General features: G+C 51.9%; 2 protein-coding genes across 3 annotated transcripts; both read left to right on the top strand.

Annotated features, from left to right (window-relative positions):
• On the top strand, positions 1,059-5,708 carry INTS5 (integrator complex subunit 5). Its single transcript, XM_013975915.2, has 2 exons — positions 1,059-1,196; positions 2,564-5,708. The coding sequence occupies exons 1-2, from the start codon at positions 1,117-1,119 to the stop codon at positions 5,538-5,540; spliced, it is 3,057 nt and encodes a 1,018-aa protein (XP_013831369.1). The 5' UTR covers positions 1,059-1,116; the 3' UTR covers positions 5,541-5,708.
• GANAB (glucosidase II alpha subunit) lies at positions 5,924-22,126 on the top strand. Of its 2 annotated transcripts, XM_005699778.3 has the most exons (25): positions 5,924-6,006; positions 9,090-9,194; positions 9,339-9,447; positions 9,697-9,824; positions 13,432-13,611; positions 14,085-14,150; positions 14,990-15,059; positions 15,234-15,321; positions 15,407-15,503; positions 15,751-15,931; positions 16,482-16,635; positions 16,844-17,079; positions 17,162-17,288; positions 17,390-17,469; positions 17,689-17,832; positions 17,925-18,021; positions 18,305-18,406; positions 18,578-18,821; positions 19,665-19,729; positions 19,921-19,997; positions 20,106-20,180; positions 20,332-20,445; positions 20,570-20,682; positions 20,849-20,949; positions 21,039-22,126. In XM_005699778.3, exons 1-25 carry the CDS (start codon positions 5,969-5,971, stop codon positions 21,146-21,148), a joined length of 2,901 nt encoding a protein of 966 aa, XP_005699835.1. In that variant the 5' UTR covers positions 5,924-5,968; the 3' UTR covers positions 21,149-22,126. The 2 variants fall into 2 exon arrangements, with proteins under 2 accessions (XP_005699835.1, XP_005699836.1); XM_005699779.3 differs by lacking the exon at positions 14,085-14,150.

The raw sequence follows: 24,040 nt of genomic DNA, 5'->3' as shown, positions 1-24,040 counted from the left end.
AAGTTACCAAACTCTCTGCTGCAGGTGGGGAAAGCTTCCTCCTCTGGGAGACTGGGAAGCCTGAGGAGGATCATGGTGACAGCTTAGGGCTGACAGGACACCTTCAGCGTGGCCAGCCCCATTTATTTCAGGCTTCCTCCCGTTCATCTCTTGTCTTCTCTTCATCTTCTTTTAGGGGTTTTCTCTCTTCTTTCCGCTTCTCCTCCTTCCTCTCCTTTAACTGCTTTTTCACCTTGTCTCTGGTTACGGATTAAAAGGTTTCCTATCCTAGCGCTTCCTTTAAAAAAAAAAAAGAAAACCTCGAGAGTTGAACATTTTGGATTTTCCAGGCAAGAATACTGGAGTGAGTTGCCATTTCCTTCTCCAGAGGATCTTCCCCATCCAGGGAAAAAACCCGGCTCTCCCGCATTGCACGCAGACGCTTTACTGTCTGAGCCACCAGGGAAGCCCCTCAGATACCTTTCAGTTCAGTTCAGTTCAGTTCAGTCGCTCAGTCGTGTCCGACTCTTTTTGACCCCATGAATTGCAGCACGCCAGGCCTCCCTGTCCATCACCAACTCCCGGAGTTCACTCAAACTCATGTCCCTCGAGTCGGTGATGCCATCCAGCCATCTCATCCTCTGTAGTCCCCTTCTCCTCCTGCTCCCAATCCCTCCCAGCAGCAGAGTCTTTTCCAATGAGTCAACTCTTCGATTGAGGTGGCCAAAGTACTGGAGTTTCAGCTTTAGCATCAGTCCTTCCAATGAACACCCAGGACTGATCTTTAGAATGGGCTGGTTGGCTCTCCTTGCAGTCCAAGGGACTCTCAAGAGTCTTCTCCAACACCACAGTTCAAAAGCATCAATTCTTCGGCGCTCAGCTGTGTCAAAGACCCTTACGGGGGGCGGGAGGGTGGAGAAAGTTTGCCTAGAGGGTCGGTCGACTTCCCGGTGTCACCGCCGCAGCCTGTAACTGGGACGCCGACTCAAAGCGGAACCAATGTGCGAGGGTCACGAACAGCGCCGGATTGGTTTTCTTGAGAAGCCTTTTCGCTGGTTCCTTTCGGGTTTCCAGTCAGCGCGCATGCGCTCCCTGCGCTCCGCCGCTCCCGCCTCAGGCTCGGTCTAGGGCTCCGGGATGTCTGCGTTGTGCGACCCTCCCGGGGCCCCAGGGCCTCCCGGGCCTGCCCCGGTCACTCACGGTCCCGCGCCGCTCAGGTAGTCAGAGCCCCTGGCATCTTTCCTTCCCACGCGGTCCCGCGCCGATCCCCAGCTTTCTCGGCAGAAACCCGGATCCTACCTCGAGAACTCGCGTCGGGGTTCTCAGAGATTCCTGGTCCGGTCTTCCCCGAACTCAGGGACTGCCTCACCAAAACTCTGGGCTCCAGTGCCCGCATTCCCAAGGTCTCGGTACTGTCGCCCCCTAAAGCCCAGTGTATAGTTACCCTCGATCCTGGCCTTGCTCTTCCAAGAGCTGGGAATATCAATTCTTGGGAACCCGGGTGCCCTGTCCTTTTTAGACCCGAGCTAACCCAGGGTCCCCTGACTTCATGGGGACTCCCTGAGCACCCAGGCCCCCAGAATCCCACAGAATGCCTTTTTCTAGCCTTTCCCTCGCCCTCCAACGGAGACACTCCCCTCACCGTTGAGTGGTTTTGGTTTTTGTTTTGGAGGAACCAGAGAGGGGCACAGTCAGAACCTTACCAGTCTCTAGAGGATGCTGTCTTCTTTGGCAGAAATCTCACAAAGAGGAAGGGAATTTTGTCTCTTCCTGTGATACTGCCTCCTGAACCTCTTAAGACGGAACCCATATGTTTTAGGGTGGGAAGGGCTGGAAGGCATTACCTTGTCTCTGCCCTGGGCACCTTGGTTCCTGGGGCATATTGAGGGTACTGGGACGGTAGTGGTTGTTGATGTGGTGGAGTCCAAGTGGTGAGTGGTTTGGGTGCTTGCAGAATATGGAAAGAAACAAGTTTGAGGAGGAAGAGCCCTTAATGAGGGGCAAATTTGGGCTTAGAATTTTCTTTCCATTAAGGGCAAAATCCAGGGTACTTGAGTTGTATGGAGGGGGGAGTGATGTAAAGCTGAAAAGGTGTGTTTAAGGCAGATGTTGTAGGAACACAAAATATACTTCCTCAATTCAACGAATTATTATTATTTCCCATATTCCAGGGGCTCCAGTAGAAGGGGATTCAGTGTTGAAGAGCAGAGAACTGTTAACTACCCTCTTGGAGTTTAGAGTCTGATTATTTAACCTTGGTTTCCTTCTCCGTAAAATGGGATCATAATGGTACCTACCTTACTGGGTTGTTATCTGTATTGAAATAATACCCGTAAAGTACTTAAAAGAGAACTTGGTATATTCCAGGAGTTACCTAATACTGATTCTGTTGTTATTAAAAGAAAAACAGCTTGCATTTATTAATTAGTATAAACTAGATATGGTGCTTCCATACTTTGTGAACATTATGAGGGAGGTTCAGTTATCCCTGTTTTACATAGAAAAATACTGACGCTCACAGAGGGAATGTAACTTGGTCTACATCTTCCAACACTCTCACTCTGCTTCTTTTGCTTCCTTACAGTGCTCAGGAGCTGTCCCAGGAAATCAAGGCTTTTCTGACTGGTGTAGACCCTGTTCTGGGCCACCAGCTCTCTGCTCGAGAGCACGCTCGCTGTGGCCTTCTCCTGCTCCGCTCTTTGCCACCTGCTCGGGCTGCTGTGCTTGACCACTTGCGAGGTGTTTTCGATGAGAGCGTCCGGGCCCACCTGGCTGCCCTGGATGAAAGCCCTGTGGCTGGCCCACCTCACCTCCGTCCACCCCCACCTTCCCATGTCCCTGCTGGGGGTCCTGGTCTAGAGGATGTGGTGCAGGAAGTGCAGCAGGTGCTGTCTGAGTTCATCCGGGCCAACCCGAAGGCCTGGGCACCTGTGATTAGTGCATGGTCCATTGACCTCATGGGGCAGCTGAGCAGCACTTACTCGGGCCAGCACCAGCGTGTGCCCCATGCCACTGGGTCTCTCAATGAATTGCTGCAGCTGTGGATGGGCTGTCGGGCCACACGCACATTGATGGACATCTATGTTCAGTGCCTCTCGGCTCTCATTGGCAGTTGCCCAGATGCCTGTGTGGATGCCTTGCTGGATACCTCCGTCCAGCATTCCCCACACTTCGACTGGGTTGTGGCACATATTGGCTCCTCTTTTCCCGGCACCATCATCTCTCGAGTTCTCTCGTGTGGCCTTAAGGACTTCTGCGTTCATGGTGGGGCCGGAGGTGGAGCTGGTGGCGGTGGTGGAGGCTCCTCTCAAACTCCCTCTGCAGACCCCTTCCCTGGATCTCCTGCCATCCCTGGGGAGAAACGGGTGCCCAAGATTGCCTCAGTTGTAGGCATCCTAGGGCACCTGGCCTCCAGGCATGGAGACAGCATCCGACGGGAGCTCCTGCGAATGTTCCACGATAGTCTGGCAGGGGGCACTGGTGGCCGGAGTGGGGACCCCTCCCTTCAGGCCACAGTTCCCTTTCTCCTGCAGCTAGCAGTCATGTCACCAGCTTTGCTGGGCACAGTCTCTGGAGAACTGGTAGACTGCCTTAAACCCCCAGCCGTGCTGAGTCAGCTGCAGCAACACCTGCAGGGATTTCCCCGAGAGGAGTTGGACAACATGCTGAACCTGGCCGTGCACCTTGTGAGCCAGGCCTCTGGGGCAGGTGCCTACCGCCTGTTGCAGTTCCTGGTGGACACAGCCATGCCTGCCTCTGTCATTACCACCCAGGGCCTGGCTGTGCCAGACACTGTACGCGAGGCATGTGACCGGTTGATCCAGCTGCTGTTGCTGCACCTGCAAAAACTGGTTCATCACTGGGGACCGTCTCTAGGGGAAGGGTTGTTGAGCTCACCCCCACCCCCCCGCCCTGTGCCCTTTCTAGATGCGCTCAGAAACCACGTTGGAGAGCTGTGTGGAGAGACATTACGTTTGGAACGGAAACGCTTTCTCTGGCAACACCAGCTCCTCGGCCTACTCTCCGTCTATACCCGGCCTAGCTGTGGACCTGAGGCCTTGGGCCATCTCCTGAGCCGGGCCCGAAGCCCTGAAGAGTTGAGTCTGGCCACTCAGTTATATGCTGGGCTGGTGGTCAGTCTCTCTGGCCTCCTGCCCCTGGCCTTCCGAAGCTGCCTGGCTAGGGTACATGCAGGAACTTTGCAACCTCCCTTCACGGCCCGGTTCCTGCGCAACTTGGCGCTGCTTGTGGGGTGGGAGCAGCAAGGTGGTGAGGGCCCTGCGGCCCTAGGGGCCCGGTTCGGGGAGTCCGCCTCAGCTCATCTGTCTGACCTGGCTCCTCTCTTGCTCCATCCTGAGGAGGAAGTAGCCGAAGCCGCTGCCTCCCTCCTGGCCATTTGTCCCTTCCCCCCAGAAGCTCTATCCCCTTCCCAACTCTTGGGACTGGTGAGAGCTGGAGTACATCGCTTCTTTGCTTCTCTGAGGCTGCACGGTCCCCCAGGGGTGGCTTCCGCCTCCCAGCTGCTTTTGCGCCTTTCCCAGACCTGCCCGGCGGGGCTCAAAGCTGTGCTGCAGCTGCTAGTTGAGGGAGCTTTACATCGTGGCAACACAGAACTGTTTGGAGGGGAAGTGGATGGGGACAATGAGACTCTCTCCATTGTGACAGCTCCCTTGGCATCTGCCTCCCTATTGGACACAAACCGGCGGCACACTGCAGCTGTACCAGGTCCTGGAGGGATTTGGTCTGTGTTCCACGCTGGAGTCATCGGTCGTGGCCTTAAACCACCCAAGTTTGTCCAGTCACGCAATCAGCAAGAAGTTATCTACAACACCCAGAGCCTCCTCAGCCTCCTGGTGCACTGCTGCAGTGCCCCTGGGGGTACTGAATGTGTAGGCTGCTGGGGGGCTTCCACCCTAAGCCCAGAGGCAGCCAAAGCAGTGGCAGTGACTTTGGTGGAGAGTGTGTGTCCTGATGCAGCCGGTGCAGAGCTAGCCTGGCCTCCTGAGGAGCATGCCCGGGCCACTGTGGAGCGGGATCTCCGCATTGGCAGGCGCTTCCGGGAACAGCCTCTGCTCTTTGAGCTGCTAAAGTTGGTAGCAGCTGCTCCCCCAGCCCTGTGCTACTGCTCTGTGCTGCTGCGGGGGCTGCTTGCTGCCCTCTTGGGCCACTGGGAAGCCTCTCGCCACCCTGACACAACCCACTCCCCCTGGCACCTGGAGGCATCCTGCACCTTGGTGGCTGTCATGGCTGAGGGAAGCCTCCTGCCACCAGCCCTGGGGAATATGCACGAGGTATTTAGTCAACTGGCACCTTTTGAAGTGCGTCTGCTGCTGCTCAGTGTCTGGGGCTTTCTCCGGGAGCATGGGCCCTTGCCCCAGAAGTTCATCTTCCAGTCGGAGCGTGGTCGCTTCATCCGGGACTTCTCTAGGGAGGGTGGGGGTGAAGGTGGACCCCATCTGGCTGTGCTGCACAGTGTCCTTCACCGCAACATTGACCGCCTGGGCCTCTTCTCTGGGCGTTTCCAGGCGCCTTTACCGTCCACTCTCCGGCAGGGCACATAGCCTTTCCATGCTCCAAAAGCTGAGGGAGATTGAGCCATGAGAGAGGGGGCCAAGGTGCTGCAGAAAAGTGGGAGGTTTCTCTTCTAAGACGTTGGCTTAAAAGAGCGCTGTCACTTTCTTCCTCCCCACCCTTTTTTCTAAATAAAATTTGCCGAGTTGAGAAAAACAGGGTTCAGTGCTTCTGTCTGATGTTTAGGACCAGCCAAGTCGGACAGCGCCTGGCTCAACAATCCCGCCCCCTCCCTCAAGCTTCGCCCTGGCACCGCCCCCATGAGTATTTGGCTTAAGTCCTCCGCCAATGGGACAAACGCCCGGCCTCTGTGCGGTCGGGCCAATCAGGAGGCCGGAAGGGGCGGGCGCTAAGATACGTGGCTCAACGCGCGCTGGGGGAGGGGAAGCTCCGGGTCAAGGAGCAAACCCGGCACAAGATGGCGGCGGTAGCGGCAGTGGAGGCGCGTAGGAGGCGGTGAGGAGCTCGGATCCCGGGGGCGCGCACGGGACGCCCCCAGACCCCTAAATCCCGTATCTCTCCTTTCTGTGTGTTCTCCTGAGACTCCGCCACCCCCGGCCTCGTGAGGACTCTTTGTTTCTCTGGAGCCGGCCTCAGGTTTCCCCAGCTTCCTCGCAGTAGATCCGCGCGGCGTTGGGGGGTCCTTATTTCTGGGGCTCCGGACCGGTGGCTTTAGAAGGCCGCAGCCGTGCGTTCTTCTTGGTCTGGGCCGCTCTCAGCCGCCGCCCTCCCTGGCGGATTGCGGCGGTTAACGCTGCCGCCTCTTTCCTGCAATGCGCGGGGCCGTCGGGGCGGGGGACGAGACGCGGCCAGGCCTCCGGGAATGCAGCCTGCTGCCCTGCGGCCCCGAGCCGGGCTGGAAGCACCGTAGCCGGCAGTCTTGCTTTCCACTGCCCTTGCCCTTCTCTCGAGAGGCCCGGACCCTGCCCTGCCTTGGTCTTCACGTGGACACCATCCCTGGCTTGTTCGGTGTTCACGGTCGTTGGGCACGGCTGGGGCAGGATCTCGTAAGTTCACAGTCGACCTGGATGATGTTGCTCAAACACGACAATGATTTGGTCTGCGTTCTCTAGTTGATATTACGGAAAAAACGGCTTGAAACAGTCAATCAGCTCCACAAAGTATTTACCAAGATCTAACGGATGTATTAGGGTGGGGAGAGGCGTGTACTGTTGGCAGCAGTGGAAAAGCATGGATCGTAAATTCTATTCTGGAAACCTGTGATCTGAAACAATAAACGGGTGCACCTTTCCCTGCGAATCGTTCCTAACCTTGACTTGTGACCACCTCTTGCTCAGAGGCGTTCTAGGCCTTCCAGAGTTCTTAGGGCCTTCCAACAGGTTACATCTGAAAAATCTTCAGAAACCCTATCCACATTAGCATCTCTCCAAACCCATTTTATAGATATTGCAAGTAAGACTCCAGAAAGTATTTAACTCATGTACTTCTGCTTCTGCTTCGGGCTGGTATAGACATGGGGTCAGTGGCTCAGAGTGTCTGCTCCAGTCCCTCCTGCTTGTGGGGGGTGGGGGCGCACATGCCTTGCTTTTGAGTTATGTGGGAGCATTTCTTCTGCTTGTTTTGCTGCTCCTTGTTCCTGCTTGGCCTATTAAACCACAAAGCCTGGTGTTTCCCTCACCCTTCTGTCTGGCCTCGTATGCCCTGCCCTTTCTTCTGGAACTGGAGGGCTTACTCTCTTCTGTAATCTCCTTCCTGGTGAATTTCTTTACCTTTAGCTTACCTTTAGCTTTCCAGCTGATACCGAGGCTAGTGGTAGATATCGTGTGTTTAGTAGGCCCTACTCTCTGGCTACCCTGTTAGCAAGTAGCAGGGTTTGAGTGGTGAGAAGTCTGTGTTTTGTTTTTCCCTCTCCTATATGGAAGACTTTCTCAAAGTGTGCTCCTCGATCAGTCACTGGGAAAAAATGCAGATTCCCTGGGACCTGGGAATTTTCATTTAACAGTCACTTCTCATAATTGTTAACTGACACTGAAGTTGGAGAGTGCCTGTTTAGGATGTACTCAGAATGGAGAATATATCCTTAACAAACTAACTTGGTATACACCTGTTAGTCCCTTGTCTGTCCTGTGATGGCACGTTGGGGAAGTGGCAGGTTTGTAGTAACCTCAGGCTGATGGTCCTCAGTGAGGCAGCCCAGCTGGTGGTTGGGGCTGTGTTGAACAGCATGCAGTACCTGAGCCCTGGAGTCACACAGAGTTCAGTCCCGCTGGCACCTCATACTGTCTGTTCAGTCTTGGATGCATTATTGAATCTTTTATGTCTCTTTTATGTACCCATCTGAGATAAATTCCAATCCTACATTCACCAATAAAACAAAGGGAAAAGAGTTAATGCATAAAAAAGTTGGTTCTGAACACTGGTTGCCCATTAGGACTGTTTTGTTATTGTTCAGTCGCTATGTCGTGTCCAACTCTTTCGGGACCCCATGGACTGTAGCCTGCCAGGCTCCTCTGTCTATGAGATTTCCCAGGCAAGAATACAGGAGTGGGTCGCCATTTCCTTCTCCAGGGGATCTTCCCCACCCAAGGACTGAACCCACATATCCTGCATTGCAGGCAGATTCTTTATCACTGAGCTGCCCCGGAAACCTTAGAATTATTTAGAGGAGTTTAAAATCTGATGCCCAGGTCCCACTTCAGGCCAGTTAGATCAGAACTTTGGGGTGAGACCGGGGCATTGACACCACTGAAAACTACAGATAGAGTTACAAACTATATAATGCAGTTAGCCAGGCTCCTAGGTGTATATTAGGACTCTGTACAAGTTGAAAGTGAAAGTCACTCAGTTGTATCCAACTCTTTGTGACCCCATGGACTATACAGTCCATGGAATTCTCCAGGCCAGGATACTGGAGTGGGTAGGTAGCCTTTCCCTTCTTCAGGGGGTCTTACCAATCCACGGATTGAACCCAGGTCTCCCGCATTGCAAACAGATTCTTTACCAGCTGAACTACAAGGGAAGCCTAGTACAGGTTAGCTCTTGTTATTCTTTTCAAGCTCAGGTGGTGGTATGGGTGACTTATGTCAAAGATACAGGAGTGGAGGTCTGAGGAGCAGGATGGTTAGTGCATCAGGGATGTTAGAACCCCTGTGGCCAGCAGGCTAGCTGAGTGTACATCTTTAGCTTTTTCACTGTCACTGCCCCCAGCATCTTGCCCATGGAAGGGCATGGCTTAACTTTGTTTCTCTGCTCTACACGTATGATACCACCACCTCCCCTGGGACTGGCTGTTACTGTGCCTTTCCTCCGAGAGGCTGATGTAACCTGAATCAATACCTGGCCTCTGAAGGCCAAGGATCCTTTGTCCACTTCCTCTGCCTTTTGAAGGGAAGGTGTGAGTGAGCCAACTCCTCAGGCCTTACACTTAACCCTGGGTCCAGTTTGCCTTCTTTTTCTGTTAAGTAGGAGTCTTAGCTTGCTCCCCTTTTAGGGTTGTAGGGGGAAAAGGCCTTCACCTCTGAAGTGGGGCCCTTTCTGACCCTGCTCTGATTATTTCCTCGTTGTTCTTTTCCTTCTAGGTCTTGGACCGCTTTGGTACTGGCCTGTTTAGGGGTCTGTCTGGGAATTACCTTTGCTGTGGATAGAAGCAACTTTAAGACCTGTGAAGAGAGTTCCTTCTGCAAGTATGATATTTCTGGGACTGGAATGGAAAGTAGGGTAATATGGGAGGTGTCTGGCAGGTGAGGTAGCGTGGGTCACTGCAGCTGTTAGAAGGACGTAGGGGCCTTGGGGAACCCTACCCCCTTCTCAATTGTTTCACTTGACAGGAGGCAGCGAAGCATACGGCCAGGCCATTCCCCCTACCGAGCCTTACTGGACTCTCTGCAGCTTGGTCCTGATGCGCTCACAGTCCATCTGCTCAACGAAGTCACCAAGGTCAGGGGAGAAGAGGAAGAGTCAGATGGGGGTGGAGAAATGGCCGGGGGGAATTGGGGAAGGGGAAACCTGTGGCCCACATCCCATGCCATCTAACCACGGGACTTTGACTTTGTGAGGAATTCAAGTCTCAGATCCCTTAGGCAAAGGGCTAGAAGGAGGAGATCCCCTCAGAAGAGAGGTGGGTTCAGAGGGCATTCCTCGGTGTAGCTCTTTCCTTTCTCCACTCCCTGACCTCCGCCCCGACAGGTGGTGCTGGTGCTGGAGCTCCAGGGACTTCAAAGGAACATGACTCGCATCAGGATCGATGAGCTCGAGCCCCGGCGGCCCCGATACCGTGTGCCCGATGTGCTGGTGGCCGATCCCCCCACAGCTGGGTAAGTTTCCCCTGAGAAACATAGCCACCTCCATGGCCCTTTCCTCCTTCTTTGGTTCAGTTCAGTTCAGTCGCTCAGTCGTGTCCGACTCTTTGCGACCCCATGAATCGCAGCATGCCAGGCCTCCCTGTCTATCACCAACTCCCGGAGTTTACTCAGACTCACATCCATCGAGTCAGTGATGCCATCCAGCCATCTCATCCTGGGTCGTCCCCTTGTCCTCCCACCCCCAATCCCTCCCAGCATCAGAGTCTTTTCCAGTGAGTCAACTCTTCGCATGAGGTGGCCAAAGTACTGGAGCTTCAGCTTTAGCATCATTCTTTCCAGAGAAATCCCAGGGCTGATCTCCTTCAGAATGGACTGGTTGGGTCTCCTTGCAGTCTAAGGGACTCTCAAGAGTCTTCTCCAACACCACAGTTCAAACGCATCAATTCTTCGGCACTCAGCCTTCTTCACAGTCCAACTCTCACATCCATACATGACCACAGGAAAAACCATAGCCTTGACTAGATGGACCTTAGTTGGCAAAGTAATGTCTCTGCTTTTGAATATACTATCTAGGATGGTCATAACTTTTCTTCCAAGGAGTAAGCATCTTTTAATTTCATGGCTCCAGTCACCATCTGCAGTAATTTTGGAGCCCCAAAAAATAAAGTCTGACACTGTTTCTACTGTTTCCCCATCTATTTCCCATGAAGTGATGGGACCAGATGCCATGATCTTCGTTTTCTGAATGTTGAGCTTTAAGCCAACTTTTTCACTCTCCTCTTTCACTTTCATTAAGAGGCTTTTTAGGTCCTCTTCACTTTCTGCCAGAAGGGTGGTGTCATCTGCATATCTAAGGTTATTGGTATTTCTCCAGGCAATCTTCATTCCAGCTTGTGTTTCTTCCAGTCCAGCGTTTCTCGTGATGTACTCTGCATAGAAGTTAAATAAGCAGGGTGACAATATACAGCCTTGATGTACTCCTTTTCCTATTTGGAACCAGTCTGTTGTTCCATGTCCAGTTCTAACTGTTGCTTCCTGACCTGCATACAGATTTCTCAAGAGGCAGGTCAGGTGGTCTGGTATTCCCATCCTCCTTCCTAAGGAACCCCATTTGGTGGCTTTCTTTTCCACATTGGGATAATAGATGAGTAGCACCTTGCTGCTCTCCTCAGCCTTCCTTCATCTCTTCCTTTGCTTCAGTTGTTTTCTCTGTTGATTGATTGGCTGAGCCACGTGGCTTGTGGGATCTTAGTTCCCCCACCAGGGATTGAATATGCACCCTCAGCAGTCAAAGCAGAGTCTTAACCGCTGGACTGCCAGGGAACTCCCTTGCTTGGTTTCTCTTTCACCCTTTATCTTTGTGCATTCAGCAGACAAATTACAGCTTTCTCAATATAAGAGGAAATCAGCAAGGCCATGGAACTTGCCTTCCAGGAATACAGTGTCTCTGTAATTGGCTCCTCCCTTCCCTTCCGGTCCTGTCCCACCGTCTTGTCTTGTCTGTTTCTTCTCTTTTCTTTTCTGTCGTCTTTTTTTCTTTCTTTCCTCCCTCCCTTCCTCCCTCCTCTCTTTCTCCCCAGATATTCAGGATAGGCTTATTTAAGTACTCGGGCCATGACACACTGTCATTATTCCATGCATGGTTCTCTTAAGCATTTAACTAGAAAATAACATGATAAACCCTTCACTCAACCCAAACACATACATCTTACTATCCCGTACCCCTGACTCCTTCAGAGGTGACTGTTACTCAAAAGTTTATTACTCCCTTGTTTTTTTGTTCTCACAGTTATGTTGTGTGTATATGTGTGTAAACACATATATACATACATACATATGTGCATGTGCCTAAGCGATAAATTATGTGATTTTGTTTGTGAGCTTTTGTTTGTTTTAAGCTTTTGTTTGTTTTAAGCTTTGTAGGGAAAGTATTTTAGTAAATGAGGTCTTTTGGGATTTCCTTTTTTTCACTTACGTATTTAACTGTTGCATGTAGCTTTAGAAATTCATTTTTGCTGCTGTATAATATTGGGTTATATGAACATTTCCCAACTTAACTTCTCCGTTTCTGTGTTAACGGGTGTTTTGGGTTCTTTCCAGCGCTGTTCTCTTCACAGTCTTGGCTTGCACGCTGTTGTCCGTCTCTGCTCTCTGCCTGTGCAGGAGTTTCTCTGTGACATATAGCTAGGAGAAGAACTCAAGAGTGTAGAATATGGAAATGGTCAGCTTTCCAAGATAAAGCCAAAGCGGCTTGCCAGTTTACACTTCCACCGGCAGTATGTGAGACTTAATGAACTGCACCTTCTCCAACCCTTGGCACTATCGGACTTAACTTTTGTCGGTGGGAGGGCTGTAGGATGACACCACGTGATGGTCTTGGCTTGCGTGTCTTTCCAGTTTATTACTGATACATTGAGCGTGTCCTCATCTTTGTATGTTTATGTCATTCTGGTTTACTCTTCTGTAAACTGGAGGTTTACGGCTCTGCTCATTTTCCTTTCATGTGGTTTGTCTTCGCTGATTTGTAGAAATTCATTAGTCTTGATTCCAGTTCTTTATTATGTACATATTTTACAGCTGTATTTTCCTGGGTTGTAGCTTTTCACTTTTCTAAAATTATGATGTATAGGAAAGTTTCAAGAGTATTATGAGACTTACTCTATACCTTGAATTCCTATTTTCCCCTGTTGTTTAACATCGTTGTTGAATATTTGTCATGCTTAATGAATAGATGATTATTGTTAACTAAAGTTCTTTAAAAAAATTTTTTTTAATTTTGTTTTCATTTTTTTTAGTTGAAGTGTAGTTGATGTACAATATTACGTAAGGTACAGGTGTATAATATAGTGATTGACAGTCTTTAAAGGTCTTACTCCATTTATAGTTACTATAAAATATTGATTATATTCTCTGAGTTGTGCAGTATATCCTTGTAGCTTGAAGTCCTTGTATCTTGTGGCTTTATTGTTTCCTTAGTTTTTAACCTAATGTCTTTTTTCTGCCCAAGAGTCCCATTTAGGATTCTGTTGCATATTTAGTTGTCGAGTCTGCTTAGACTCCTCTACATTGGGACAGTTTCTCAGACTTTTTTCTTGTTTTTGACTACCCTCAAGGTATCTATCAATAAACCAAAATTCTGAAGTTTATGTTGTCAGGTACATTAGTCTGGTGTTCACAGTTTCTGAGTTGTGTTTAAATGATCTGTACCTCAAAGTCAGAAAAACATTTCTTTGTATTTTCTTCTAAAGGTTTTACTTGAAAATTTTAAGTCATAATCTGTCTGGAGTTGTTGTATCTGAAATGAGATAGGGTTGCGATACCATTTGTTTCCTCTACAGAAAATGTGTTTTTCCTATTATTGTTAGCGTTTTTCCTATTATTGTTAGCGTTTTTCCTCCTGACCTCACTGAACTGCCACGATGTCTGTCACATTTCAAAGTTCTGAGTATGCCTGGGTCTGTTTCCAGGCTCTTTATTTGGTTCCTCTGGTCACACTTGTCTGCCCCTGTACTGTTCACCACAGTCCCTGTATAGCTCTTGGCACGTGCCCCTCTTCTCAGTGTCGTGACTACCCTTGGCACTCTGCACGTCCTTAGATCCTTTTTGATCTCTTTCCTAGGCTGTCTGTCTCTGGCCGGGATGACAACAGCGTGGAGCTCACCGTTGCTGAGGGACCCTATAAAATCATCTTGACGGCACGGCCGTTCCGCCTTGACCTGCTGGAGGACCGGAGCCTTCTGCTCAGTGTCAATGCCCGAGGACTCCTAAATTTAGAGCACCAGAGGACCCCCAGGGTCTCGTGAGTACAGGGGTCAAGCACTGAAGGAGACCTAGTGTGAAAGAACCTAGAGGTGTTGCGGGTCTGGCACCGGGGCCCTGGGAGGAGACAGGGTGGCAGTGCGGCCAGGTGGGGGTGGGGGCTGGGAGAGACGGACCAGCGGGGGGAGGACGAGGCCTGGCTCGGCGCTTTCTCCATCTCCTGTGCAGACCAGGAGGCAGCCACGTTGTCCGTTGTCTGTACCCTGGGCACCTCCTCGGGGAGGCCTGCCTAGGTCTGCCTTTCCCTCTCCCCCTCTCACACCATCACATTTCCCAGATTTATTTTCTTCCTTTTTTTGGTTTTTGTTTTGTTTTTTTTTGGTTTTTGTTTTTTATTTCTTCCCCTGCCCCATCTCTGGAAGTTTGTCGACTGAAACTCACTTTTATGTTTCTGTTTTTGTGTTGGTTTTGTGCCTCCTTTTCCCCTTCCCTACCCATCTCCTCCTGCCCCAGTTTCTCGGATAAAGTTAGTCTCACGCTCGGTAGCATTTGGGATAGGATCAAGAACATTTTCTCTAGGTAAATCCATGACCACTGGTACTGTATCTGTTCCTCTTCCCTTACCTGCCCTTCACTCTGGCCCCCAAGGAAGGGACCCCCCCAAGGTGGCCCCCAGACCTTTCCATGCCCTGCCCTTCATTTGCCCATTTACCCCAGCTATATGGTCTCTGGTTCCTGTCCCCTATTCCCCTGGCTGGGAGCCCCCTGGGAGAAGGAAGATGAAATGTTGAATGTCCTTGAGGAGTGTAGGGAACTTCTTGCTTTGCCAGAGGGTGGAGAGATGCTGCCTGTTGCTGGGGTTCCTGGCTCTCAGCTGGCATGCACTGAGGCCCTGGGCAGAGCTGCTTGCCAGCTGCCCTTGAAAGCATTCTTTGGCACAATCTCTTGTTTAAGTCCCTGCATATAAGCCTGACCGTGTGTAGAGGCTTGACCATGGTTGTGACTTGCTTGCCTTTGCAAAACCCTGTGTCAGGCCAAGAGGCTGAGGCCCAGTGAGGGAAGGTGGGGCCAGGGTCTCTTGGTAGAGGCAGCAGGGCCAGGACTGGTGTTCCGAACCCACGCCCTTGAGCCTGCCTGCCTGTCTCTTGTGGAACGCTGGCAGAGGCTGGTGGTTGGGCCTGTGTTGGGAAGGCACCTCCAGGTGGCATTTCCTTCTCATTTCCTTTCTCATGTCTCTCCCCATCCTCTGCACACGTATCTGCTCACTGGGGTCCCTCTCCAAGCTTTAACATTCAGTCCCTTCCTCCAATGCCTTCGTTCCTTTGGACCCTTGGCTCTCTATTCCCTCACCCCTCCTTCCACTAGCCCCTCGTCCCCGCCCCCTCTGGATTGGAGCAGACAGCTCTCCTACCTTCCAGGCAAGGATCAAAAGAACCAGCTGAGGGCGATGGGGCCCAGCCTGAGGAAACACCTGGGGATGACGACAAGGCAAGTCGGTGAGGGTGGGTAGTTGGAGCACAGGGCTGGCTGGGAGGTCGAAGAGGAAAGGCCCACAAGAAATTTGAGCTTAGTCTTGCCATTGGGGATGGGATTTAGAAAACAGGGAAGGAAAGAGAGAGAACTGGTGTGTGATTGGGCAGTGGTCCATTTTCCTCCTTCCAGCCAGATGAGACCCAGGGGAAGCCAGAGCATGATGAGCCAGGAGCCTGGGAAGAGACGTTCAAAACTCACTCTGACAGCAAGCCTTACGGTAGGGGCTCGGAGAGCCTTGGGCAGGGGCGCAGGGAGTCCTTGTCAAGCAGCAGCTCTGGAACTATCTTTTGCTTCTCTTCCAGGCCCCATGTCTGTGAGTTTGGACTTCTCTCTGCCAGGCATGGAGCATGTGTATGGGATCCCTGAGCATGCAGACAACCTCAGGCTGAAAGTCACCGAGTGAGTCCCACAGTGACATCAAGGTCGGGGGAGGGAACGGGTTAGAAGTCAGGGCTGTGGGGAATGTGCATACAGATAGGATACTCCGGATGAGTCTGGATCACTTCCCATGCCCAGGGCGCCTTTGGCAGTCAGATTTTCTGCTTGGAGAAAGGGCAGAGGGGCCAGTGTTTATCCTTCGTCTTTGTCTATGGGCTGGGGGCTGTGTACGCCACGGTCAATGGCTGGTCTGTCTGTCTGCCTGCAGGGGTGGGGAGCCGTATCGCCTCTACAATTTGGACGTGTTCCAATATGAGCTGTACAACCGCATGGCCCTGTACGGGTCTGTGCCCGTGCTCCTGGCACACAGCCCCCTTCGGGACCTAGGCATCTTCTGGCTCAATGCTGCAGAGACCTGGGTTGACATATCCTCCAACACTGCCGGGAAGGTGAGAACACAGGCACGGGGAGGGATCAGTGGGCCTTGAGCCAGATGTACGTGCTGGCCCATTTGCTTTGAAGAGGCTGGTAGGATGGCCTGTCTGGATACCTGTTAGGGATTGGGTGAGAGACGGGCCTTGGCCTCGTGAGCAGCATATGAGTTCTCCAGTCACTCCCAGAAGACACACAGCCATGGGGAAGGTGTTTCCCTTCCTTCATTTATCATCAATGTGTATATTATTGAGTTTGCAATAAGAGCTAGACCTTTTTATCCATATGAGGAATATACTGTATGTTGAGTTAGGAAAGGAAGAGAACAGAGGTTAAATAGGTAAGAGGTCTAGATGAGCTCAGTGGTAAGTGCTACGAAAGAACAGTGGTTGTGGGGGGAGGATGGGCAGGGTTGCTTGTGAGGAGCCTGAGGGAAGCCTCACTGAGGAGGTGACGTTTAACCCCAGCCTGAAGTGGCTCAAGGAGCCTGCTGTGAGAGCACCCAGGAGAACACTGGCTTGGGAAGCAGGAGGGTGGGGTCAGACCTCTCTCTGGTCCTCCCTGCAGACCCTGTTTGGGAAGATGCTGGACTACCTGCAGGGCTCTGGGGAGACTCCACAGACGGACGTTCGCTGGATGTCTGAGAGCGGCATCATTGACGTCTTCCTGATGCTCGGGCCCTCTGTCTTTGATGTCTTCCGGCAGTACGCTAGTCTCACAGGTATGTGGCCCCCCTTACTGCGTGCAGCCTGCTCTCCTGATCCTTGTCTCCCTGAGACGGGTGACTGTGCATTTTCAGCAGTCCTGTGCCTCGGCCTGTTCTCTGGCCCTGTCCTCTTGTATCTCCCTGAATTTCGGGGCATCTCCATTGGCTCCAGGTTGAGCCTGACCCCGCTGTGACCCCGTCCCCCCCAACCCCGAACCTGCAGGGACCCAGGCATTGCCCCCGCTCTTCTCCCTCGGCTACCACCAGAGCCGCTGGAACTATCGGGATGAGGCTGATGTTCTGGAAGTGGATCAGGGCTTCGATGATCACAACCTGCCTTGCGATGTCATCTGGCTGGACATTGAGCATGCCGATGGCAAACGGTATTTCACCTGGGACCCCAGCCGTTTCCCTCAGCCCCGCAACATGCTTGAGCATTTGGCCTCCAAGAGGCGGAAGGTAAGAGGGCTGCAGCCGTGGTTGGTTTTCTCAGGCACGATATCCCTGGAGAGCTCTGACCACCCGTGGTCCTTGCCCGCAGCTGGTGGCCATTGTGGATCCCCACATCAAGGTGGACTCCGGCTACCGTGTACATGAAGAGTTGCAGAACCTGGGTCTGTACGTTAAAACCCGGGATGGCTCTGACTACGAAGGCTGGTGCTGGCCAGGTAGGCGGGTCCAGAAACGAGGGGGGACGATTGGGAGACCAGGGAGCTTGCGTGGAGGCCGGTTTGCCCTTCATGGGTTGAAAGCCATCCTTGACTTTTAGGCGCAGCTGGTTACCCTGATTTCACCAATCCCAAGATGAGGGCCTGGTGGGCTAACATGTTTCACTTTGACAATTACGAGGTACGGCAGCCTGTCTTTCCCACGCTACTTCTTGGAGTCAGTCTCTGCCTGCCAACCCTGCTGTGGTTGGTTGCTTGTAAGATATCAGGGCCCTTGATGATCCTGGGAGGACCCAGAGAGGTGCATCGTTCTGGACTCCCAGGAGCTCTGTGCTCTCACACTGTTTGTTTTCTTCCTCCCCTCTGTCCTCTGTTCCCATTTTCCGCCTTGTGTTCTCAGGGCTCAGCTCCCAACCTCTATGTCTGGAATGACATGAACGAACCTTCTGTGTTCAATGGTCCTGAGGTCACCATGCTCAAGGATGCCCAGCACTATGGGGGCTGGGAGCACCGAGACGTGCATAACATCTATGGCTTCTACGTGGTAAGGGACTGAGGAGAGACCGAGGCACGAGAACTGGCACTGACGCCAGCTGGTTTTGCCCCTTACCACCGCTCTTTCCTGTTCCCGTGCAGCACATGGCGACCGCGGATGGCCTGGTGCTGCGCTCCGGGGGCATCGAACGCCCCTTTGTCCTGAGCAGGGCTTTCTTCGCTGGCTCCCAGCGCTTCGGTAAGATTTGGAGGAGAGATTTGGCAGAGGGACCTGGGTCTGGTTCTAGGGGAGGTCTGTCCATGCGGCCATCCTTTGAGTGGTGCGCTTCCTTCCAGCTGTGCATTGAAAGGGAGGCAGGGCATGGGGTGGCCAGTCCCTGTTTGAGTGCTCTGGTGAACTTCGCCACTTTCAGCAGGACCCTGGGGGTCCCCAGAGCAGGTGTGACAGGTCAGAGAGGTCAGTTGTCTTAAAGGCCAAGCCCTTCACTGTCCGTAAACTCCCTCCCTCTTCTCTTCCTCAGGAGCTGTGTGGACAGGGGACAATGCTGCTGAATGGGACCACATGAAAATCTCGATTTCTATGTGTCTCAGCTTGGGGCTGGTGGGACTTTCCTTCTGTGGAGGTGAGAGGAGGAGGAATTTGGGGCCTTGGTTTGGCGGGAGAGGGACAAGATAGGGGGCACAGACGGATCCTAGGCTTGAGCAGAGAACCGATAGTCCAGGCCGGGGCCTTGGGGGGCTCCTTAGCCCTCCTTCACCCTCTTTCCAACTTGCTTTCTCCCTCCCCTCTCCAGCGGATGTGGGCGGCTTCTTCAAAAATCCAGAGCCAGAGCTGCTTGTACGCTGGTACCAGATGGGTGCCTACCAGCCATTCTTCCGGGCTCATGCCCACCTGGACACTGGTCGGCGAGAACCGTGGCTATTACCGTCTCAGTACCATGACATAATTCGAGATGCCCTGGGCCAGCGATACTCCTTACTGCCTTTCTGGTACACCCTCTTCTATCAGTCGCATCGCGAGGGGATCCCGGTCATGAGGTAAGGCATTCACTTGGGTCTGTGGAGAGTGGACTGAGGTGGCTGGGAGACAGTGGGCACGGGGCTCCATCTCTGGGCTCTTTTCTTCGTTGGCCGGGGCCTTGTAAAGGAGGGAAATCTGATTGCAAAGGGAAGAGTGAGAGGAGACCAGTGGGGATGAATAGCAGTGAACGTCCCTGAGTGCTTACGACATGCCAGGCATCATCCGTCACGACCCGCAGAGCCTGAAACAAGTTAGACAAGTGTCCCACCGTTGTGAGGAAGACAGAGAGACGTGTAGACAAATATGTAAATACGAAAATTGCCAACACTGACAAGCTGTTTGTAAAAAGTAGAACACGGTAATGGAATTAAGTTCCACAAACAGGCCATGTAAAGATGAGGCCTGTCTGATGAGTAAGACAGCCACTTGTGATCCAAGAATGTTCCAAGCAGGAGAGATTGCAAGTGCATACATATGACATGGAAACCAGTTTGGTGTGTTCCAACAGTAGGAAAAAAAAACAGTGTGTCTCAGGGGGTAACGAACCAGAGGGAGAGGTAGTTGAGGTGGAGTGGAAAATACGACCTGATCCTGGAGGGCCTTTTAGGCCAGAGTAATAAAGTGGCCACTGGAAGGTCGTTCTGCGGAACATTTTCCAGAAGGAGCCAGGGAGGAGGCAGCAGGGAAGTGGGTTGGGAAACCAGATGTCTGGTCCAAGGTTAGGTTGCGTAGCTGAAGCCTTACTGGCTGCCAGATCCGGGTCTTTACCCCCGTGCTCTTATTGCCAGTTCCTGGGGTAGCATCCTTGACTTCCACCAAAACAGCAGGTGTCTTCCTTTCTTGTCTTGCTTCCTTCCTAGGCCCCTGTGGGTGCATTATCCTAAGGATGTGACCACTTTCAGTATAGACGATCAGTTCCTGCTTGGTGAGAAACGAGGACAGTTAGTGGTGGGTTGGGGTAGGGCTGAGAAGAAGCAAGCACTGTGGGGGATATGTCTGTGGATGTGCAGGAAGGGAGGAGGGTCAGAGGCCGCTGGTGCAAGGGGGCAGGTGCTTTAGGGCTCCCTCTTTGGGAACCGATCCCCCCAATTCAGAGTGGATTCTGCCATGTTTTAGGGGATGCATTGCTGGTTCACCCTGTATCAGACTCCGAGGCTCATGGTGTGCAGGTCTATCTGCCTGGCCAAGGGGAGGTGAGTTAAGGAAGGGCATGGTGGGGAAAGAAGGTGGAGGTCAGAGAGAGTGAAGAGAGTGGAGTCCTCTGTGCAGCGAGTGACCGAGGCTATCTTCTGCACCGACAGGTGTGGTATGACGTTCAGAGCTACCAGAAGTATCATGGTCCGCAGACCCTGTACCTGCCTGTAACTCTAAGCAGTGTGAGTATGCTTGGCCCAGCTGCCAGCTCCATGTGCCTCTAGGTTTCCAGAAGGGGGGAGAGTGTGTATGCTGGAGTCCAGTTCCTAAGAGGGCACAGGCTTGCGAGAGGTACAGCACTGCCGCTTCACCCCAGCACTGGTCTTGCACTAGATCCCCGTGTTCCAGCGTGGAGGGACCATCGTGCCCCGGTGGATGCGAGTGCGGCGTTCTTCCGACTGCATGAAGGACGACCCCATCACTCTTTTCGTCGCACTCAGCCTCCAGGTGAATGCATGGGCAGGGAGCCGGCACCTCCATCTGTCCACCCTCCTGGGAGGCAGTCCCCCAGGGCAGGTGCCCCTCACTTCCTCTGGGGCTCAGGTTCTCACCTGTCCCACTTCCTGCTCAGGGTACGGCCCAAGGAGAGCTCTTTCTAGATGATGGGCACACGTTCAACTATCAGACTCGCCATGAGTTCCTGCTGCGTCGATTCTCATTCTCTGGCAACACCCTGGTCTCCAGGTAAGGAGGAAGAGCTTTCTTCCTTGGCAGCCATTGCAGGAAGAGGAGGCTGGGCCCCGGGATACGCACAGCTCACTCTGCTCTCCTGTTGTGACCTTGCTCTGCTCTCCCCCTTTCTGCTCTGATAATTGTTTTCCTGCTGGGTGTCCATTTTTGCTTCCTCCAGCTCCGCAGACCCCAAAGGCCACTTTGAGACACCAATCTGGATTGAGCGGGTAGTGATAATAGGGGCCGGAAAGCCAGCAACCGTGGTACTCCAGACAAAAGGTGAGTGATCTGGCCTCCGGGTTGGGGACCCACACCTACGGGAAAGTAATTGCTGTTGATCCTGGCACTCTTTCTTCCTCCTCCATCAGGATCTCCTGAAAGCCGCCTGTCCTTCCAGCATGACCCTGAGACCTCAGTGTTGATCCTGCGCAAGCCTGGCGTCAACGTGGCATCTGACTGGACTATTCACCTGCGATAACTGAAGGGGATGTTGGGGTGGGGTGTGAGGGTCGTGATAGTTACTTTTCTTTCTGCCCTGGAGTTTGACCTTCCCCAGGCTTCACCTTTCTGATCTCAAGATCCAGGTTCTGCCAGCATCTGGGCAGGATGAGAGGGCTGTCCCTGGGCTCTGAATTTCTTTTGTGATCTTCCGACCTGTCCCACCCCACTGACACTAAATCTCCCTTCATCTCCAAATATCCTCTTGCTCTAACTGGAGCACATTCACCTGTGAAGACCTGGGGATCACAGGGCTCTTGCTGCCCTTCGCTTTCTTTTGGGAGCCCTCAGTCTCCTCCACACCCTCTCCATTTGTTTCCTTTGCGTGTTGATGCCGTTTCTTGGAAGAAGATGACGGCAGCTTTTGGCTGCCTCTTCTCCTTCCCCTTCCTTCCCCACCAAACTGCTCTTCCCTCCTTTTATTTCTTCCTCCTGGTTCTTCTCTGTTGTCAGCCCTCCCCTGATACACTGGGACCACCCCTTACCCTGAGAAGGGATGAATGGATCAAAGGAGTGAGGTTGCTGGAAATCATTCTCTTCCCTGGCATCCCAACCTTTCCTCTCCCCGCTTCTATCTAGAGCTGCTGCGGTTCTGACAGGGGCATTCTACCTCCCCTGTCCCTTGGGGGAAAGAAGTTTACACTCCTCAAGATGGGGGTGGGCAAGACTTCTTTTGCCTCCTAAAATTTTGTCCCCTTGAGGGGCATTCAAGATGGAGAAATCAGTTGTGGTTTCGTGGAATCACGGTCACCTGTATTTATTGCTGGGAGGAGGCTGAGGGTGGGGGACATGATCATGTGTGCCCAGGGCTGGCCCAAGGCCCTGGGTAGCGGGTGGGGGAGAACTCACTGGGGACAAGTGGGGGGGATATTTGTGGGAATTTTTTTTTACTTCCTTTTGGCCCCCAGCTGTGACAGGTTTTGATAAAAGGAGAAACAATAAAGAGAGAAACCATTAATTACTGTTGGTGTCTGGATTCTAGTTCTGGCCTGAACCACAGACCCTTAAAAGCCCAAGGACCTGACATTTTCAGCCTATGCCTCGTTGGTTGAGCAGAATGAGTGAGTGCAAGCCTTCCTCAGCTTGCTTGATTGCCAGTATATCATGAAGGAACCCAGCAAGATTGTCAGACTTTAGTGGGCCTAGTTCATAGTGGTGACTAGAGCTAATGGGGTCCCTCTAGAAATAGCTGTCTGTTAGATGCTCTCACACTTAAGACTGCTTTTCTTTTTTTTAAATATATTTTTGGCTGTGCCAGGTCTTCACTGCTGCGTGGACTTTCCTTTAGTTGTGGAGACTGGGGGCTGCTCTTCATTGCAGTGCATGGGCCTCTCATTATGGCGGCTTCTCTTGTTGCAGAGCATGGGCTCTAGGGTGCTCGAACTTCACGAGTTGTCGCTTGTGTCCTCAATAGTTGCAGGTACCAGGCTCTAGAGCAGACTCAATGGTTGTAGTGCACAGGGGTTTAGTTGCTCCTCAGCATATGGGATCTTCCCAGACAAGGGTTTGAACCTATGTCTCCTGCATTGGCAGGTAGATTCTTTACCACTGAGCCACCAGGGAAGCCCAAGACTGTTTTTCTTTAGCAGTATTTAAAAAAATTTGCATTTGTGTCAGTGACAGGAGATGGTTTCCTCCATTTTGCAGATTGGCCACAGTCTTAGAGATTATTTTAACAAAAAACTAGGTTGGTTGGTTTGGGAAAATTACTGCTTAGGATGGTTTATGCCATTGAGGAGTTGGGGGTGTGTTCAGGAAATTCCTCAGTTCAAGAAATATTTCCAGTTAATTTCCTGGGAAATCGCTCATTGCCTTGGCATCCCACCCCCATCCCTATTGTCAGACGTTTATGAAGTGTGGGTCAGAGGAAAGAAAAAGTACAGGATCCTGGAGTTAGGTACCTAGAAGGCACATAGAAAATTGGACAGTGGGAATTACATTAGTCGGGGCAATCTTAGTTACTTAGGACAAAAATCTATCTTACATACAAGTGGACAGGTACTGTGACAATGCTGAAGAGCAGTTTGCTCAAACTACTGCTGGATGTGCTGGGAAAACACTATCGATGTAAACTCTTCATCCCAGAAAGGGGAACTGATTCCAAGTGGACATACTAGAACATCTACAAGAGGTTGATTAATCATTAATAAAATGCTGGAAATGCCCTTTGCTATTTTCCAGTTCATTATATTACTGTTAGTTTTGCATTTTTGCCATGATCAAAATTCTGCAACATCAATTTTTAGAGTGATAGTATTCTAAATTGTGGTCTTCCTTGGTTCATACGGTAAATAATTTGCCTGCAATGTGGGAGTTCCAGGTACAATTCCTGGAAGATCCCCTGGAGATGGGAATGGCTACCTACTTCCACCAGACAGAGGAGCCTGGGGAGCTATAGTCCATGGGGTTGCAAGCAGTCACACACGACTGAGCGACTAACACACAGACATCCTAAATTGTATTAAAGTTATCAAAGGGTTATAGTGAGGATTATATGAGACAACCAGAGCACAGGCTCGGCAGTTCAGTTCAGTTACTCAGTCGTGTCTGACTCTTTGCAACCCCGTGGACTGCAGCATGCCAGGCTTCCTTGTCCATCACCAACTCCTGGAGCTTGTTCAAACTCATGTCCATCAAGTCAATGATGCCATCCAACCATCTCATCTTGTCATCCCCTTCTACTCCTGCCTTCCATCTTTCCCAGCATCAGGGTCTTTTTCCAAGGAGTCAGTTCTTCACATCAGATGGTCAAAGTATTGGAGTTTCAGCTTCAGCATCAGTCCTTCCAACGAGTATTCAGGACTGATTTCCTTTAGGACTGACTGGTTTGATCTCCTTGCAATCCAAGGGACTCTCAAGTCTTTTCCAACAC

The sequence above is a fragment of the Capra hircus genome, chromosome 29 (genome assembly GCF_001704415.2).
Source record: "Capra hircus breed San Clemente chromosome 29, ASM170441v1, whole genome shotgun sequence".
Classification (NCBI taxonomy): domain Eukaryota; kingdom Metazoa; phylum Chordata; class Mammalia; order Artiodactyla; family Bovidae; genus Capra; species Capra hircus.
The sequence above is the reverse complement of the archived record's forward strand: the minus strand, read 5'-3'. Positions and strand labels throughout refer to the sequence as shown.

Coding starts and splice junctions, on each gene's coding strand:
- GANAB (XM_005699778.3), top strand. CDS start 5,969: ATGGCGGCGGTAGCGGCAGTGGAGGCGCGTAGGAGGCG. Junction 16,636..16,843: donor GCAGTACGCTAGTCTCACAG/GTATGTGGCCCC, acceptor CCGAACCTGCAG/GGACCCAGGCATTGCCCCCG. Junction 18,022..18,304: donor CGCTGGCTCCCAGCGCTTCG/GTAAGATTTGGA, acceptor TCTCTTCCTCAG/GAGCTGTGTGGACAGGGGAC.
- INTS5 (XM_013975915.2), top strand. CDS start 1,117: ATGTCTGCGTTGTGCGACCCTCCCGGGGCCCCAGGGCCTCCCGGGCCT. Junction 1,197..2,563: donor CACGGTCCCGCGCCGCTCAG/GTAGTCAGAGCC, acceptor GCTTCCTTACAG/TGCTCAGGAGCTGTCCCAGG.